The following is a 17,669-nucleotide window of genomic DNA, read 5'->3' on the forward strand; positions in this document are numbered from 1 at the left end:
CTTTCCAAAGCTGCTGAGTCGCTTATTCCGCGAATGAACGAATTGCCTCCGGTCCTGGTCGTGTCTCTGTCGTCTTGTTCTCTGTCAAGCCCTGCAATCTGGTGCCAGCAGACCAAGGAGCATCTCCTGCCCACCCACCCCCCACCCACCCCCCCGCCAATCTGGGAGGGCCTGCGGAGGCTTACCCAAGTGCCTGGCTGGGTGCCAGCCGCTCTACCATCTGGGCTCTTGGGCTGCAAAAGCAGGTTGTGCAAACCATCCTCAGCTTTTAAAATCTTCTGAATGAGCATCTTTGACACGTGCAGATCTGCACCTTTAAAACAGGAGGGAGAATGGAGCTTTTCAGCTGGTTTCCAAACACAGTCGGGTGCATTTTGCATTGGGCATTTGGGGTGGGGCAGATGTGAGCATGCCGAGCGTGTCGTCAGAACAGAGTCCCCTCCCAACGTGTGGTGCCATAGGAGCGGGCGGGGGGGGGCACCACGGGACCTGGGGTGCCATCTCTTCTGGCTCTATGTTGTGGCCGTGCTGGCAGTTGCTGCAGAGAAAAGTCCCCTGGGCTGCTTGAGCCAAGACGTTGCGGGTGGAAACCTCTCCTCAGCCCGGAACTGGCCAGACAGACTTGCCTGTGGCCTCCCCCGCCCCACTTTCCCTGCCTGCAGCCTGGGCACAAAGAGGGTCTTCCTCCCCTGCATCCTTCAGGCTGCCCTTGCTTCCAGCAGGAGGCCTCGCACAGGGCTCAGGGCGCTTTCCTCTGAAAGGCCTTGGAACGAGCGATTGGCAGAAGGGCCGTCGTGGCCCACAGTGGCCTTCCATTCTTTGGAAATGCTTTTAATTTGGGTTTGACCCATTCTTTTGCCTATGACATCTTCCGATTGCTTTTGTGCATGTGAGCTGCTCTGAGGGCCTTAGGAGAGAAGGCAACGTAGGTATCAACAGATTCACTCCCGCTCAGGAATCTCTCAGAAGGAATCATCCAGGGCTTTGGACCAGGCTGCCCTCAGTAGGCCGACGGCACCCAGCGCTCCCCCTCTTTCTCCACGTGGCCTGGTGACGCTGCAGAGGTCCTGAACCAGCGCCTGCCTGCTGTGGTTAAATGGCGAAGGGCGAACAAGCTGAAACTGAATCCTGGCAAGTCAGAGGTAACGCGAGCTGGGAAGGCTGAGGTCTGCACTTCTCTCATTTGATGGGGTCCAGCTGACGCCTGCTGACTCAGTTAGAAGCCTGGGGGTTATATTGGGCCCAGCATTATTAATGGAAGAGGCAGCTGCAAAAAGGCTTTCTCCTACCTTCATTTCCTCAAGAAGATGGCTCCCTGCTTTGCCCCGGCCAGTCCATGCCATGAGAAACTCTAGGCTAGACTACTGTAATGCACTCTTCAAGGGTCTGCCCTCAAATCCGACCCCGAAATTCCAGCTGGCACAGAATGCTGCAGCTTGGCTGCTTCCTGCATAGCACACCCATGTGAAGTCACTCCATTGGGCTTGGGTTAGTTACAAGGTTCTGGTTATCTTCTACAAGATCTTCACGGCCTGTTCTGCTCAGGGGCAGTCTTAGTCATTCTGGGATCCTCCTTGGCCAAGGTCAAGGGGGGGGGGCAGACCCCCTTTGTTCCCATCCAGCAGACTCTGAAAAAGAATACAGGAAATGCCCAATTGATGAGTGGGTTGCATTCCAGAACTTTGTAAATCAGATTCATTTCGTCCTAGAGATACACGCAACATGTGGTGGTGAGGTTCCCAAATTAATCCTCAGAAGCTTATTTTACCAGTTATATAGCTTGAATACTGTTTGTTCCCAAAAAGAAATAGAGGAAAACAATACTGTGCAGTAACTAAACAAGATATAAAATAAAATAATGGGAATAAATTACTGTTATTCCCTTGAATGTTGGTGCAGCTTTGCTTACAGGAAGCAGGTTCAAGTAGACAAGGCACCACCACACAGGCAGCCCTTCAGGACGTGGACGGGTATGGCTTTCACATCGGACTGAAATTGTTCAAATTTTTGATCAGCTGCTTCTGAAATAACGGCCCCCCCACCCCAAAAAGGAAAAACGCTTAAAAAGAGGAAGAGGAAGCTGGCCAGTTTAAGCCAAGTCAAAGGCTCGCTGCTTCTGCCTGCACTCCCTTGCCTTCTCCTCCCTTCACTCCCACACTGAAGAACACAAACTCCAGATCTTGAGCCTGATACGAGAGGCCTCTTCTCTCCCCCGCCCGCCCCCCCCGTCAAGTTCGTATCTATTTGTCCTCCTCCTCCTCCTCCTCTCCCGGTGGATCTTCTGCATGCTTTTTTGGGGAGTAAACCCCCTTGGTGGCACCTTCTGCCTGAGTGAGCCAAGGACTGTGTTCCACGTGCTGCCCCCTCCCCCAGGACTATCTTTGCTTTGTTTATGGGCAGGCTGAGGGCAATGGTGGCTCACAGTGCCGAGGAGGAGGAGGAGGAGGAGGAGGAGGAGGAGGATGGCACGATCAGGGCGAGGCTGGGGCTGCCGCAGAAGGCGCCTGCGATGCAGTGGCACCTGGGCACTGGGCAGCATCTCAGGACTGGGGCAGGCTAGGCAGGGGCAGCCAAGCTAACCCCGCAGTCTCTGGCCATGTGGAGGCACCATGCTGATGAGGGCAGAGGTGTCCTGGCTCATGGGGAGCACCGAGCTGAGAGGGGGCAGCCCCCCGGCCTCCACTCTGTCCCCTGCTGTGTGGAGGGGTGGTCCGAAGGCTGCACAGCACCAAGGGCAGCATCCCAGCAGGGCAACGGTAGTGGTCAGGGGCCCCAGGGCAGGGCCAGTCCGGAGTGAGGCCCAGGGCAGCTGCCCCATCGCCCCGCTGAGTCACGCAAATGGCTCTGGCCAAAGGCAGCCCAGAGGTCTTGCCATGGAACGCCTTGCTAGAAGGTCACCCATTCATGGTCGTAGGTGGGGGGGGGGCTGCCCAGTGTGACCTTCCCGTTGAGGCAGAAAGGTCAGGAGAGCGCCCAGAGGGGCACAGAGTGCCAAAGGGAGGCTGTTAATCCTCAGGGCGCAGGAAGAAGCACTCTGGCGGTCTTCTGCTGGCTGGACCTCGACGTCTCGAGTCCGTCTTGGCCACGGGGCAGGGGACAACGGAGAGAAGCCCCCGGAATGAGATCCAAGGTTAAGGAGGGACCTGGCAAGGCTGCAGCTTCAAGAATTACTAGCCTCTCCTAAATAAGCATCCCAAGCAATGTTAAGTATAGAGGCTTTTTATTTTTATTCATTTCTGTCATTCATAGTCCGGCTTTCTCACTGAGACTCTAGGTGGATTACACAGCGTGAGATTAGTACAATCAGTAGCAAGGACCTTTCCATACAGTGTCAAGGACCTTTCCACAACAGTCTTGAAAACATTAGGGGAATATATTTCCCCACAGAATTGCTATGCGTGGCAAAACCAGACCCTAAGGGTTACTTAAAAGTAGCATACCATCGCCCCTGATCAAACCCTTGAGGCTGACCTCTAGATGGAGACGGAAATAAGGGCGGTGACTAAAGCAGAGAATTTCGCAATGCCGGGTGACTTCAGCCACCCTCCGCTGGGCTGGGTCAACGTGTGCTTGAGTCAGGCTGCAGGAATGAACTTCCTAAACGTTCCAAGTGACTCTGCACTGGAGCAGCTGGTCACAACACCAGCCGGAGGAGCCGTGATCTTGGACCGGGCTCTGACCGGGGCTGGCGCCAGATGTAGAAGCTGCTGCCCTGAACGGGAACACTGGTCGTCACAATGCTATTAAGTACAGCATTCACGTCGAAGGAAAATCCCCCCTGAAGTCCCAGCAGTCCTATTTGGTTTTGGAAGAGGAAACCTTACTAAAAGTAGGGGACTAGTCAGAAGGAAGCTGAAAGGGACATTCAAGAAAGGCAGCTCCCTGGAGGAGCCTTGGAAACAGGGACGGCATCAGCACACGGTGAAGGGGGGGCGGCAGCCAGGGCCCGTGGCTTCTGGTGGGGCCCACGGCTGCGGACTCCCTGCTGACACATCTTCACCAAAGCCTGCACTCACACACCCTTCCACTGCCTGCTCGTGAATGCCTCGTCCCCTCTGCTCCCAGCTACAACACATGCTGCCCAGCACCACTGGAGAAGGCCTTCGGGGGGGTGGGGGGGTGCACACAAAGCACCAGCGCTCCTGAGGGCCGTGGCGGTGGCACTCCCAGCTGCACCTTCCACCCAGCCCCATTGGGGAAGGGGCGTGCAGACAGTGTGGGCAGCTGTGACTGCAGGTCCTAGGAGAGCTTGCGAGTAAGCACAGGCGGGTGGGGGCATGTGGGTGGGCAGGAGGGCAAGAAGGGGACATGGGGGTGCTGAAATTCTCTGCCCAGGGCCTCCCCAAACCTAGAACTGGTCCTGCTGGGAAGCGATGGAAAACCACACTAATTGAAGCCCAGACAGAATGGGTTTCCAAGGTCAGGAAAGGTACCATCGAGTCTAAAAGGAGGTTTATGTGGTTAATGACCCAAATCAAGGATGTCACAAAAGGCATCTTTTTAAAATGGGGTTATTAATAACAACAGTAACAACATTCGATTTATGTACTGCTCTTCAGAACAACTTAACACCCACTCAGTGGTTTTAGAAGTGTGTTATTATTATCCCCACAAACTGACCCAAGGTCACCCAGGGGGCTTCAAGTAGAAGAGTGGGGAATCAAACCCAGTTCCACCACTCTTAACCACAACACCAGACTGGCTCTTTACCCTTTTTATTCCCGTTTACTCAGATAATTATTAAGCATGTTGAGGAACTAAGCCTGCAGAGGGAAAATCAGCCTGGCTTCTGAAAAGGGAAGTCCTGCCTCACCGACCCTTGGGAGTTCTCTGATCCGGTTAGTAAGCCTATAGATAAGGTTGATCTGGAGACGGCATATACTTGGACGTCTTTTGGCAAGGCTTTTGACAGGTTCCTCACCAAAGACTCCTTGCATAAGCTTAGGGCTAGGAAGGCAGATAAAGCGGCAAATCCTTTTCTGGATTAAGAGTTGGATAAACGGCAGGAAGCAGAGAATGGGAATAAGCGGGCAGTTCTCAATGGAGGGAGGGAACAAGCGGGGGGGCGGTATTGGGACCAGTGCTATTGAACTTTAAATGATTTGGAACTGGGGGCAAGTGGTGTACTAGTAGCCAAGTTAGCAGATGATACCAGATTATTCAGGTTGGTGAAACCAAGGCCGACCGTGAAGAGATCCAGGAGGGTCTCCGCAAATTGGGCAAATGGGAGCAACATGGCAAACAAGTTCAACATAAGTGTAGGTGATGCACATTGGAACAAAAATGCCTAATTTCAAATATAATCTGATGGAGCCTGGATTAGCCGAGACTGAAAGAGATCTGGTGGTGGGGGGGGGGGGCGCGCGGTGTGGAAAGCGAAATGACAACATTGGCCCAGTGGTTAACAAAGGCCAACTCCATTTGGGGGATTGTTAGGGAAAGATTGAAGACAGAGTAACACCCTTGTCTAAAGCTGGGGTGAGGTCTCATTCGGAGTCCTGCGTGCAGTTCTGGTCGCCATTTCGCAAAAGAGAGATTGCAGAGCTGGGAAACGTGCAAAGGAGGGCAACCAAGATGACGAAGGCATCTTTCCACGAGGCTGGAGAGTTTGGAACTTCTCAATCGAGAATGAGGAACGCTAAACTGGAGACGTGATACCCGTTTATACAATTAGGTATGCAGTGGAGGAAATGACCCCCCCCCATCCTTTAACTCTAGAATTAGGAAGCCCCCTAGTAAGCTGATGGGTAGTAGAGACAAAGGAAAGACTTCTTTACTCAGTGACCAATTAAACTGGGGGGTTGTGTGTCAGTGGAGGCAATGATGGCGACGAAGGAGTAAGGCAGGTTTGGAGGCGGCATTCCGTGTTCGGAGGCACCCTTGGGGAAGGCCCCGGCCCCTCTGCCCTGCTGTGGACCCTCCAGAGTTGGCCACAGAGCGAGGCAGGGTGCTGGACTAGAAGGACCCCCGCCGGGCCGGGCTGGGCTGGTGGGGCTCTTTGGGTGTTCTGAGAATGTGAAACCTGAAAGGGCCTGGAGGGCACTTCTGTTAAGGGAACGGGGCTGCAGCAGAACGGAACCCATCCGGAGGTGCCTTTATAATGGGCTGGGCTTGCACTCTTGCCTGGCCCATCTTGTCTTTCGGCCCTGTCTTCTACATCTGCAGTTCCAGTTAACCCACCGTTTAGAGTACGCCTGGCCTGAGACAACTGCCGTCGTTTCTCGGCTCTGGGATCTTCCGGCATTGTTCATGCTTGGTCTTTGAGCGTCTATTTCCATCCTTTCATATTCTGTAATCCGCCTTGAGTCTCAGTGAGAAAGGCGGGCTATAAAGAAAGGGAGGCAGCAAATCCACAGTGGCCTGAAGAGCCCAGGCTAGCCTGAGCGACCAGGGTCCGGCCATGGGCAGTGCTGGAAGGACGGCCGGGCGCCGGGCAGAGGCAGGCCAAGCAGAGAACCACAGGGCTGGGGGGTCCTCCAGGGCCATCTAGTCCAGCCCCCTGCAAACGCAGGGGATCCACCACTGCTCCCCACCCCACCCCCAGTGCCCCCTGCCGGGCAGGCCGCCCCCGCGCCTCCCTTGCCCCGCTGACCCCGCCGGGACGCCGTCAGCCGGAGGGACCCGAGGGCGCGCCTTTCTTCTCACTCATCGCCTTGCCCGCGGCGCGCAAGGGCCGAGCCTAGTTGCGCTTCCTCTCCCGACGCCCGCGGCGCACGGCGGGAAGCGGCGCTCGGGGCGCGGCTCCCTTTCCGGGGTCGCTCCCCACCGCTGCCCGGCTTGCAGGCCTTCGGCGGCTTCTGGGCCCGAGCAGCGGGCCGGGGCGAGGGCGGGGAGCCTGCGGGCTGCCCCTCCGCGCCGAGAGCGCCGCGGCTGCAGGTGGGCCTGGGGGCGGGCGCAGGGGCGGGCCCGGGGGCGGCGGCGGAGGGGAGGCGCCGCGCCGGCAGCCGGGCGGCCAGAGGGCCGAGAGCGCAGCGCGGCCGCAGCCCGACGGCAGGCAGGCAGGCAGGCGACCGAAGCCCCGCAGCGCCCGCGGCACCTGCCCGCCTCCCGAGATGCCCAACTTCGCCGGCAACTGGAGGATGAAGAGCTCGGAGAACTTCGAGGAGCTGCTCAAGGCGCTGGGTGAGCGGGCGGGCGGGCGGGGCGGCTGCCGCCGGCGCTTTGGCCCGAGGGAGGGCCGGGCTCCAGAGCCGCGGGTCCCGCCGGCCCCGCAGCGGGCCGGGGCCTCGGCTGGCGGCGGAGGGGCTGGGGCGCCCGCCCGCCCGGGTCCCGACGGCTCCGGCACAGAGCCGCCCTCCAGTCCGCGGGGCCCCTCTGGCTGGCGCGTCGACGGCTCAGTGGAGCCTCCATGCGCCGGGGCAGCACGCCGCGGAAGGCCCTCGGCCGGGACAGGCCACCGGCTGCCGTCGCGTCGCTGCCCCGCTGGCCGAATTCCCGCGGGGAAGGCAGGAGGAACGCCCGGGCGGACTGGCGCTTGCCTGGCGCGGCTGAGCCGCCCTCGGCCGGCCCCGCGGAACTGCCCGACGGACGACGCTGGCGGCGCGGGGCGAAGGGAAGCAGCCCTCGGGCGAGGCGAGGCTCCGGCCGCATCCTTCGGGGTGCCCGGTTGGAAGGGGGCTTCGGGCCCTGACCGGGCGCCCCGGGCCCGCGGGGTGGGCGGCGGAGGACAGGAAGGCGAGCGCCCCCCTCCTGCGACGCCTGCGGGCCAAGCGCGCCTGCAGCCTGCCGGGGCCCGGGCCCGCTTCTGCCTTCTGGTCCTCCCTCGGAGAGAGTGCTGGCCCGATCCCGGGCCGACGGGCCGGCCCCTCTTGGCGAGGCTGCCGGCTGCCCCTGCCAGGCACTGCAGGCTCTCAGGGGGCGGGCAAAGCCGCCGGGGGGGGGGGGCTGGAGGGGGGCCCTGCTGGCTGGCTGGCTGGCTCCTCCCGGGGCCCCTCCGCTCCCTGCTGTCCAACACGTGCACAGTGTTAGGAATGTGTGAAGGCAGGCGGGCAGGCAAGCCGCGTGGTGCGCACTTGGCACCCAAAAGCACCCCTGCGTGGCCCCCAGCTGCCTTTTCTGCCCCCGGGACTCACTCGGGGCGTAGCTGGACTGCAAAGGTTTCTGCAGTCTGGTGCGGCCAGCCTCCAGCCCTCTCCCTGCCGGGCTGCCAGGGGACTTGCAGGGCTTGTGCCCCCAGTGCCCCCGCCTGGGCCCTGGGCCTGCGCTCAGGCTTTGGGGGCTTTGGAACTCCTTGCATGCCCAAGCTGCTGGCGCTCAGTTCTCTTAGGCAGACCCTTTTCTCTCCCGATCCCCCTCCGGAGCTGGCCTCTGGAGCTCGCAGCTTTCTGCCAAGAGTGGAGGTGTGATGAGAACGCCCAGCAGAGCCAAGGAGGTGGGCTGTGAGGTGCCCCCACGGGGTCCTGCCCCCCCCCAACCCTGATGCCTCCTGCTGGGAGCGGCAGCTCCTTAACTGAAGAGCCATCTGATGGGGGGGGCGAAGGCAGGTGGGGGGGGGGTCCTTTCGCTGCCCTCAGAAGGTGCCCTGGACCCCCAGCCCTGATCCTCGCAGCCCTGGAGCACTCTGGGGGCCGGGAGACACTGAGGGGGGCAGGGGTGAGATACAGAGGAGGTCCCTCCAAGGGGGGGGGCGGCAATTGGGGAACAGAGGCTTCCTGCTTGGCCCGCAGCAGAGCCTGCCCCCCCCCCCGGTTAAAGGAAGGCAGAGCGGCAGGTGGCAGCTTCACCCAGCCCTGCTCAGCTGGGCATTCAGAGCCACGAGACGTTTGGGGAGCCCCATCAGGGCCAAGAGCTTTGGGAGAGAAATTTGCGGGGGTGGGGGGAGGCCTGTTGCCCGCCAGCTCCCTGGCAGCTCCGAGCTCCGTGCTCAGGCCCAGGATCCCTCCAGGTGCCAGAGGCCTTCACACCCTGCTGGCTGGGGACCAGGTGCTGGAGGAGGCCTTGAGAGGCCAGCAGGCTGAGGGGCACGGGGCTGGTTGCTGCACTTCTTCCACGCCTCGTGGAGCGGGCAGGTGGAACCGGGGCGGGCGGGCGGAGCAGCAGTCCTGGCTCCTTTGGTTCCTCCTGATTATTTATAATGTTAAAGAACACTGTTTGACCTTAAGAATGCTGATGAGTGCCAGTGCAGTGTAGCAGTCAGAGTGCTGGACCGGGCTCTGGGAGAGCCAGGTTCAAATCCCCCCACCCACTGCCGTAATGCCTGCAGGAATCATCCGAGGTGTCTGGCATTCCCTGGACCTGGAACCTTGTGGGGGGGGGGGATCCAAACGGCGGAAGAAGAGGAGGAGGACCGAGTTGTATGTCCTTGAGATGCCTTTCAGAGGAGAGGGGCGAAGCCCCCCCCCAAGGCCCTCCCACTGCTTTGCACCTCCTAAAGAACAGCCGCCTTGCCCATCTGGGGGGGGTGGGGGCGGGGGCGAGAGAGAGAGACTACACTGCAGTGCACAGCTCTGCGTTTTAGGCTCAAGGGGTGACTTTCTTCTTCTTTGGCAAGGCCTGGAAGTGAAGCTGCCTCGATGCCGCTGGGATGCGGAGGAGCCTCTAAATGAGACCGTATGGCCTGGAAGGAAAGTGCAACATTTCTGGCTGCATCCCTGGCTGAGAACAATGGAGGGGAGATGGGGGGGGGGCGGAGAGTGATTTTTAACCTCTGTTCTTGGCAAGAGGAATAGCAGATTCCTCCCCTCCCTCCCCAGCGAAAGCACTTGAGGTGCCCCTTCCCTGAGGCAGGCGCTCTTTCTGGGAACCATGGAGCTGCCCCCTCCCCACACACATGCTCAGAACAATGGAGCATGCCCTCTTTGTGAGACCCCCGCCCCATTCCCTTTCTCTTTCGCTCGGCAAACATTCCCCCACTTTCTGAGAACAACAGAGAGCCCCCCCCCCACCGTGCTCTCTCTCTCTCCCCCTCTCCAAACAATGGACGTTTTGCCCCCCCCCCCCGCGGCACTCATATCCACGCACAGTTCTCCCTCGAGGCTCCCCAAGTGCCTGCAGTCCCTGGGAGGAACAAGGACGCTGCCTCCCCTCTCCCTCCAAGGAGGCATTTGGGGTGGGGGTGGGGGTGTCCTGGAGCACCCCTCATTCTGCTTGGCTGCACGGGGAGGCCTGTGGAGATGGTCCCTCCAGCCTCCTCTGGGCGGGCAGAGCCAGAGATTTGCTCACCTCGCTGGGCTGCCCGTCCCACAGAGACTAATCCTCCTGGTCCAGCCCCTGCTTCAAGGGGGCTCCCCCCCCCCCTGCTTTCTCTCTCTCTCTCTCTGCGCAAAGCCTGAGGTGGCCACAGCAAATTCTTTCCAGGTTAGGGGGATGTGTAACATACTTCAGGGCAATTATCACGTACTTATATTTCAACATGTTTAACCTCCCCCCAACAGCCCTTCCCCCATATCTGAATTTCTGGGCAGAAGGTCTCGGATGCTGGGAGGGAGCGAGAACCTCTGTGAAGAAAAGGGACCAGCCCGCCCATTCGAATCCCTCCATCTTTCCCACGCAGCTGCCCGGCCCTGGTGCCTTCCAGGGAGGAGTTTTATGGGCGTTTTTACATTCTGGAGAGAGCCCCCCCCCCACACATCTCTTCGGGCTTGGTCTGTTTTGAGACCCAAAATCAAAGAGATGTTTTCAGACCAAATGCTTTCACACTAGGCAGGCCTCCTTTGTTTGGGCTGGACAAGGCCCGGTTTTCAAAGAGAGATTTCCCCCCTCCCCCCAGGGCAACAGAGCATGGCCAGGTGGCTCAGGACAGGAGCTGGCCGCGGTCACTGCAGGGAACGGCTCTCGGCGGCCCACCGTCTGGCCAGGAGTGGCTCCCTGCCCGTCCTCTCCATCCGCACAGACAGGCCCCAGTGCCGCCACGGCAAGGGCAGTGTCCGGCCTGGGCTTGTCCGGGGCGCCTGCCTGAGAGGAATTTGGGGGGAGGCCAGCAGTGTTGGGGGGGGCCTGCAGATTCCTCGTGGGGAGTGGGGGGGCTGCGGCTGCTTGCCTTAGGAACAGGACTTTTCCCGGGGAGCCTGAGCCTCCTCCGCCGCTCTGAAAATCGGACATTCGGTGCCGCTGCTCTTCGGTGGCCTCCCGAGGACCCACTCCTGGCTGATGGCCGGGGAGGGCGTGCTTTTGTATTCCTAACAGCAGGCCACCGTTTCTTCACAAGGGCCGTAACCTCGCTGCTCCCTTCATGAAATGAAAATCTTTGTTCACGTCTTGTCATCAGCCTTCCCAATGGAAACTTGGCAACGCCCGAGCCGCGGAAGGGCTCCAGGCTTTGCAGTGCTGTTTCCCTGTAACAATAATTGCCCCCCCCCACCCAGGAGAGGTGCCGATGGCTCCCCTTTCTCTCTCCACAGGGGCGAGGCAGTGTGGCTCTCGTGCTGGACCTCCTCTGCGGCCTGACCAGGGGAAGCAAAGCGTTGCCTTCGGCCTGCGTTCTTGGAATCTTACGGGAGTCTCTTTAAGCCACCCCCCCTCCACCCTATGTGGTTCCTTAATCTGGCAGCCCCCTTTTATCTGTCTCTAGCGGAGCGATTTATGAAACTGCCACCTCTAGAGTAGTGCCATGGACTTGAAGATGAACAGGTGATGCTGCCTTCTCTAGAGTCAGCCCCCTCGGTCCATCATGATCAGCCAAGTTCTCCTCTGATCGGGATTGGGCCCAGGGCTTTCTGCAGGCAAAGCAGCCCCCCACCATTCAGCCACAGCCCCTCCCGACTTGAGTGGGGCCGCACCACTGTCAGCGGTCCAGCTGAGCTGGCCGCGGGGGCTTCGTTGTTCAGCACGGCCTGTTTTTCAGCTGGCGCTCGTGTGACTGACAGCCGGTTTTTCTGTTGGCTGCCTGTTGCACAATTACACACTTGTGCCAGTCCGTGTCAACAGGTTCTTTGGAAAGCTGTTCAGAGAAGCAGTTGTGTAACGTGCCTGCAAGACTTCTAGAAGACCGGTTAGATCAAGGAGGGTGACAGAAGTCAGCCCTGCCCCAATCCCCAGTGCCTGCCTGCTTCTGCCGTGGCAAGGCCCTGCATGCCCCGTTTGCCATGCCCCCAAGGGGGGTTATGCAGCAGGCAGAGTTCTCTCCCGGGCCCTACCAAGAGTATCAAGGAACAGCCACTTTGCTCCTTGAGGTTGCCAGTTTCGGGTTGGGAAATTCCTGGAGATCTGGGGGTGGAGCCTGGAGAGGGTGGGGGTTGGGCAGGAGAGGCAGCTCAGTCGGGTCCAGTTCCAGAGGCCACCCTCCACAGCAACTGTTTTCTCCAAGGGAACTGACCTCTGTCATCTGGAGGTCAGAAGTAATCCCGGGAGATCTCCAGGCCCCGCCTGGAGGTTGACACCCCCATGGCTTCTCCACTGGGAGGGAACACAAGGACAGCTCCAAAAAGCGCAGCTAGCGGCCTGCTTTAGGGACCACCTCTCTGCACGTTGGCAGGCAGCAGTTTCATTCTTCCTGGAAACTGCTGGTGCCGCCACTATCTAAGGCTCCTCCTGCCACGGTCTGGGCTTGTGACTTTTCCTGTGGCTGTCCCACGCTCTGGAGGAGCTGCCTCTTGGAAGCGGTCAGGGGACCCACCATCCTGGCTTTCTGGCAAGGCTGTAAAAGAGTTGCTTCAGGCAAGGCTGGCCCAAAGACTTTGACACCCTGGGCGCATGGCTTTACCTGTCCCCACAGCCCCCGACTCCCTCCGTCTCCAGAGCAGCTGCCTCCACTCGCCTCCTCTTTCCCATGGCAGGGAAGCCGCTCCTCATCCCTCCACCCTCGCTGGAGCAGGCCAGGGCTGTGGCTTGCCGTGGGACCACACCTCCCCAAAGGGGCAGGACGGGGAGGCAAGAAAGGCCCTGAAAAGGGAGCCCACCTACTCGGCGGAGGGAGGGGAAGAGCAGCCCGGCCCCAGGTACCCACTGGTGCTGCCTCCAGGTCCTGACAGGGTCCCCCTGACTCGCCCAAGGGGGCTTACAAAGAGATGGAGCTGCAGGGCCAGGTAGGCTGTGCGCGTGCATGTGTGTGTGTGTGGGGGGGCTGTGGGCCACCTCTTCTGTGCAGAGCCCCTCCTGGGCTCAGAGGCTCAGCCACGGTCTCTTTCCTGGTAGGTGTCAACGTGATGCTCCGCAAGATCGCCGTGGCTGCGGCCTCGAAGCCATCCGTGGAGATCAAGCAGGACGGAGAACGTTTCTACATCAAGACGTCCACCACGGTGCGCACCACTGAGATCACCTTCAAAGTGGGCGAAGAATTTGAGGAGCAGACGGTGGATGGGAGACCGTGCAAGGCAAGCGGCTGGGAGGGGCCTTGAGCACCTGGGGCTCTGGGTTCCCGGTGGCTGCCTGGAGCCACCGCGTGCCATGGGTCTGTCAGTGGCCCTCCAGTGTCCAGAGAGGAAGACACGGGCTCTGCCCTTCGTGGCAGAGAAGCACCCTTGGAAGCCAATTGCCCTTTGTGATCAGAACGGGGAGGCTGAGCCCAGCCCCAAGCAGGCGGTCCATAAAAGCAAGATTTGAATACCCAGCCCCCCCCCGCCCCCGTGAGGCGGGCCGAAGAGAGCGCAGCTGTTGTGTTCTCCGGGACTGTCTTTGCAGCCTGCTCTCCATCTTGCTTCTCCGAGTTGCATGGGTCTCTGCCCAGACAAGCTTCAGACCTACCTTTTGCCAGTGAGAAACGGGGGCCCCTTCCTCAGGCCTCCATGACCCATTTGTGTTTTTCATTTCTTGAGTTTTTCTTTTGAAATAGAAAGGTGAGACATCAATAAATAGAAGGAAAAGGGGAGAAGGCGGCAGAGGCCGGGAGGGGCCTGAAGGGAAGCCACGTGGCCTCCATCTGCCACGTGCGGGAGGAGCTGGCATTTTTCCTGATGTAGCCCGTGACTGACAAGCACGGAGGCCTGGCTCGGCCTTGTGGGGGGGGGAGCTTTTGGCCCCCGGGACCTCTCTTTTTAACCAGTGAAGCAGGCAGTGGTGGTGAAACCCATGCAGTGGGAGGTTTCTTGTTCCTTGGGCACTGGGTAGGCAGCAGCAGTGCGTGTCTCTGGGTTGGGCCTTGAGAGGAGTCAGTGTTTGATGTGGCTGGTGGGGTGGAAATATTTGGGATGGTGACCTCTGCAGTGGCCGAAGGAGACTCTCTTCAAATTGACATACTCAGATTAATGCCGTAATGAGAGAGGGTCATCTAATAACTTTGAAAGGATCTACACCAATATATGGTGATCTCACACCATCAAGATAAAGGAGCGGTTCTGATTCATGGGTCACCTGGAGAGGAGAGGGCGCTCCTTCTCTCCTGGTGATACTTCTGTGTCAGAGTCTCCTTCAGTCGGGGGTGGGGGGGGGCACTGACTACTGGCCCAGGAGCCACAGCCAGTTCTTCGCCCGTTGATGATGATGATGATGATGGCAGCACCTTTTCAGCGTTGGTGGAGGGTGGGGCGGGGAAGCGCTTGGGGGCAGCTCCCAGGATCCTTCCTCAGGGTCTTTCTTTCTCTCTCCTTTGCAGAGCTTGGCCAAATGGGAGAGTGACAATAAAATGGTGTGTGAGCAGAGACTGCTGAAAGGAGACGGGCCCAAGACCGGCTGGTCCCGAGAAATGACCAACGATGGGGACCTCATCCTGGTAAGCAGCGCTCCCCCCCTTCCACGCCTTCCCCGGCCCCGGCTCCACTCAGGCCCTGCCAGCTCTCCTTTAAAAAGCGTCGTCTTCTCCTAATAAATATGTCACACAAAAATATTTGGGACCTTACAAATAAAACAAAGAAGTTTATAACAGGAAGGTCAGCCAAGTTAATGGAAGAAATAACAGACTGCGTTCCTGACTCATGTTGCGTGCAGCGCCCTGGGGCAGCCTCCCCACAGAGCCGGCCCTCGGCCACCTCTCGCTTCCTCCGCGCTTGTTCCTTGCCCTGCCCCTCTTCAGCCACTAGGAAAGTTTTCAGGCTTTAAAAAAATGGTAATTGACAAATCACCACAGCGTTATGGTGTCCCTTCTCCTGGCTTCTCTGTCTCGCCAGCCTTTGTTTTAAGAGAGAAAGTGTTTCGGTGCACAGATGTCAGGAGGGAGGCATATCACAGCAACGAAAAGGGCTTGGAATTCAGAGGAGTTAGTTTGACTCCTATAATGTTGTAACGCTCTCGCAATATGCCGTTTGTTGATGTATACAAAACAGTCCCCCAAGCCTTGTGGTGGTGGTGGTGGTGGGGAAATGGTGGCCACGTTGAGGCAGAGGCAAGGGAAATGGCACTGACTGGATGCGACCCGCACACACGTCCTCCTGTCCCTGCCACTGTGAGCTTTCCACATAGAGTGTACCAAACCAGGGCTGAGTTGATGGCAGCAGAGAAGGGGGAAATCTGGGAAGTGGATCCGTGTGGATGATGCCCAGGGGATGTCCCAAAAGCAAGAAGCCGGACCTCCACCTGTGCGCGAGCGGCTGAGGCCGAGAGATCTGCCTGTGTCCTCCTCATGAGCTTTTAACAACGGATCCTCTCCAGCCCCTTCTGGGGGCCGCCAGGCCGGCTGCTGTGTGAAACAGGCTGCTCAACTAGAGGGACCCAGCCGGGCCCTTCTCTTCTGGTCTCAGGAAAAACCGCCTCTGCCTCCCTCTGGGGACACGTCCTCTTTCACACATGGCCTAAGACCACTGCCTCCAAAGGCCGCTTGATCCGAGGGGCTCCTTGCACCGGACGAAAGCCCCCCTCACCTCCCGCACTGTCCGGATGGGCTTGGCCACCAGGTTGGCATCAGTGCTCCTGGGCCTGGGCGGCGGGCTTCCCCTCTCCTGTCCCCCTGTTTTTCTGAGCTAAATCTGTTTGCCCAGTTGAGAAAGTAAAGACCTCCTTGTGCCCCGCTCAGTGGCCCAGTGGAACGCCCCGCCCCCGCCCCCCCCAGCAAGGCAGATGCTGCTGTCAGATTTCAGAGTTTCAAGCAGTGTTTAAATTTTTGCTGAGGTCTTCAAGGAAGAAGTGGGGGAGCCAGAAGGGGAAGGAAGGCTCCAGCAGGCCCCCCTCTGCCCCCGGCCACAGATTCAGCCTCAACAGCGTGCAGCAAGTTTATGGGGTGCCCCACCCATCACAGCCAGCCCCACCCCGAGGGGGGTTGCCAGAGTCTAACTGGAAACCAAAGGGGTGCCGGAATTGGGCTCCTCCCCCCCCCCCGCTTGCTGCTCCGGACCCTTGACGGGCATGTGGGAGGGGGAGGAGGAGGCGGTGGGCTGGGGCGTCCCTCCACTGCCATGTGTGTGGGGGAGGGGCGTGTGGAGTTTCGGGGGGGGGTTGAGGTGCCCCATCACCCCCACCGCCCATCCTTGCCTTGCCGGGAGCCGTGACCCGCCCCTCACTCCCGTCCTCTTCTTTCCCCCAGACCATGACTGCTGACGACGTCGTCTGCACCAGGATCTACGTCCGGGAGTGAGGCCTGTTTGTGGGGGGAGGTGGGAATGGGGGGCCCAGGAGAGACAGAGGAACCTGACAGCTGGGGGGGGGGGCTTTCAAGGGGGCTCCCGTGGTGGCTGATCCCAGCCTCTCGACCCAGCTGCAGGGACCAGAACAAGGACTCACGTGCTCAGAAGCCCTGAAGTCTCAGCGGCGCATTGCCTGAAGCTGAGGGACGAAGCGGCCTTTGCCCTGTTGCCACGAGACCCACGAGCCGCATCCACAAGCTGCATCGTGTGCCACCAGGGGCCGCCAGGCAGCTGCCCCTCTGCCCCGTGAGCGTCCCTTCAGCCGAGAGGGGCTTCCCTTGTTTGGAAAAGGACCTGTGGAGTCTGGGATCAGGCTTGGGAGCCTGCGGGGGGGGGGGGGCGGGCAGCCACCAGTTCCGGCCTCCCTTTCTCAGCCTCCCTCAGTGTGGGGGGAGGAGGAGGGGCAAGGGGGCTGCGTGTGGCTTCCTTTTCGTGGCCGGTCCCCTTTGGCCCCCCACCCCGGAACCGCTTGCTTTTGTTTCTTCCAAACGGGTGCCAGTTTCTCTCTCTCTCTCTCTCTCTCTCTCTCTCTCCCCCTCTCTCCCCTCCCCACAACCGGGGCCACATTCCTGTCGGAAAGGAGATGCGGCTTAGCTGAGAGCACCCCCTGCCCCGCCCTCCCCCCGCCCCAGCCCCCCAGCCCTGAAGGCCTCTGTGTACCTTTTCTCAGTCTTCTGCCACAGTAGTTACGATATGCTTAGAAGTATTTATTGCCACTCCTGGATGAAAAGATGAAGCCACCGAAGGAGCCTGTATGGGCAATGCTGGCCCTTCCGTGAGAACTCCCCCCCCCCGCCCCCCGCACGTGCTTCCTTGCAAATAAACGTCTCTGTCAAGCTGACTGCCCCGGCGCCTGCAGTCCTGTGGTTTGTCGACTCCCCCAAGCCCACCTGCCTGGCCTGGCAGAGCTGGGTCTGGGCATCTTGCAGGCGCCTTCGCCGACTGGCCTGCCGCAGCCCCCCCACCCAGCCAGGGCCACAGAGGGGGATGCTGAAGCAGCCGGGAGACAAGGCCTGTGGCGCTCTGCTTCGGGTGCCTCCTAGATGGCCGTGGGCTTCATTTCTTCTCTGCCCCAGTCCCAAAGAGGTTGGGCACCCCAGCAAAAGCCACTCATAACAATCGGCCTGGCCTGATGGCAATGCTGCCTGGCACCTTTCTGGGTTTGCTTCTTCTGGGGCATCTTGGTGCTGATAACACATGGGGGGGCATGCTACAGACCTCCTGACCTTCCGCAGCACTTGG

General features: G+C 59.7%; 1 protein-coding gene across 2 annotated transcripts; it reads left to right on the forward strand.

Annotated features, from left to right (window-relative positions):
• Positions 1-6,755: 6,755 nt before the first annotated feature.
• On the forward strand, positions 6,756-17,277 carry CRABP2 (cellular retinoic acid binding protein 2). Of its 2 annotated transcripts, XM_054999315.1 has the most exons (5): positions 6,756-7,122; positions 13,072-13,250; positions 14,468-14,584; positions 16,328-16,374; positions 16,499-17,277. In XM_054999315.1, exons 1-5 carry the CDS (start codon positions 7,053-7,055, stop codon positions 16,539-16,541), a joined length of 456 nt encoding a protein of 151 aa, XP_054855290.1. In that variant the 5' UTR covers positions 6,756-7,052; the 3' UTR covers positions 16,542-17,277. The 2 variants fall into 2 exon arrangements, with proteins under 2 accessions (XP_054855290.1, XP_054855300.1); XM_054999325.1 differs by having other exon boundaries at positions 6,758-7,122; positions 16,328-17,277.
• Positions 17,278-17,669: the final 392 nt, after the last annotated feature.

This window comes from Eublepharis macularius, chromosome 1 (assembly GCF_028583425.1).
Source record: "Eublepharis macularius isolate TG4126 chromosome 1, MPM_Emac_v1.0, whole genome shotgun sequence".
Taxonomy (NCBI): Eukaryota; Metazoa; Chordata; class Lepidosauria; order Squamata; family Eublepharidae; genus Eublepharis; species Eublepharis macularius.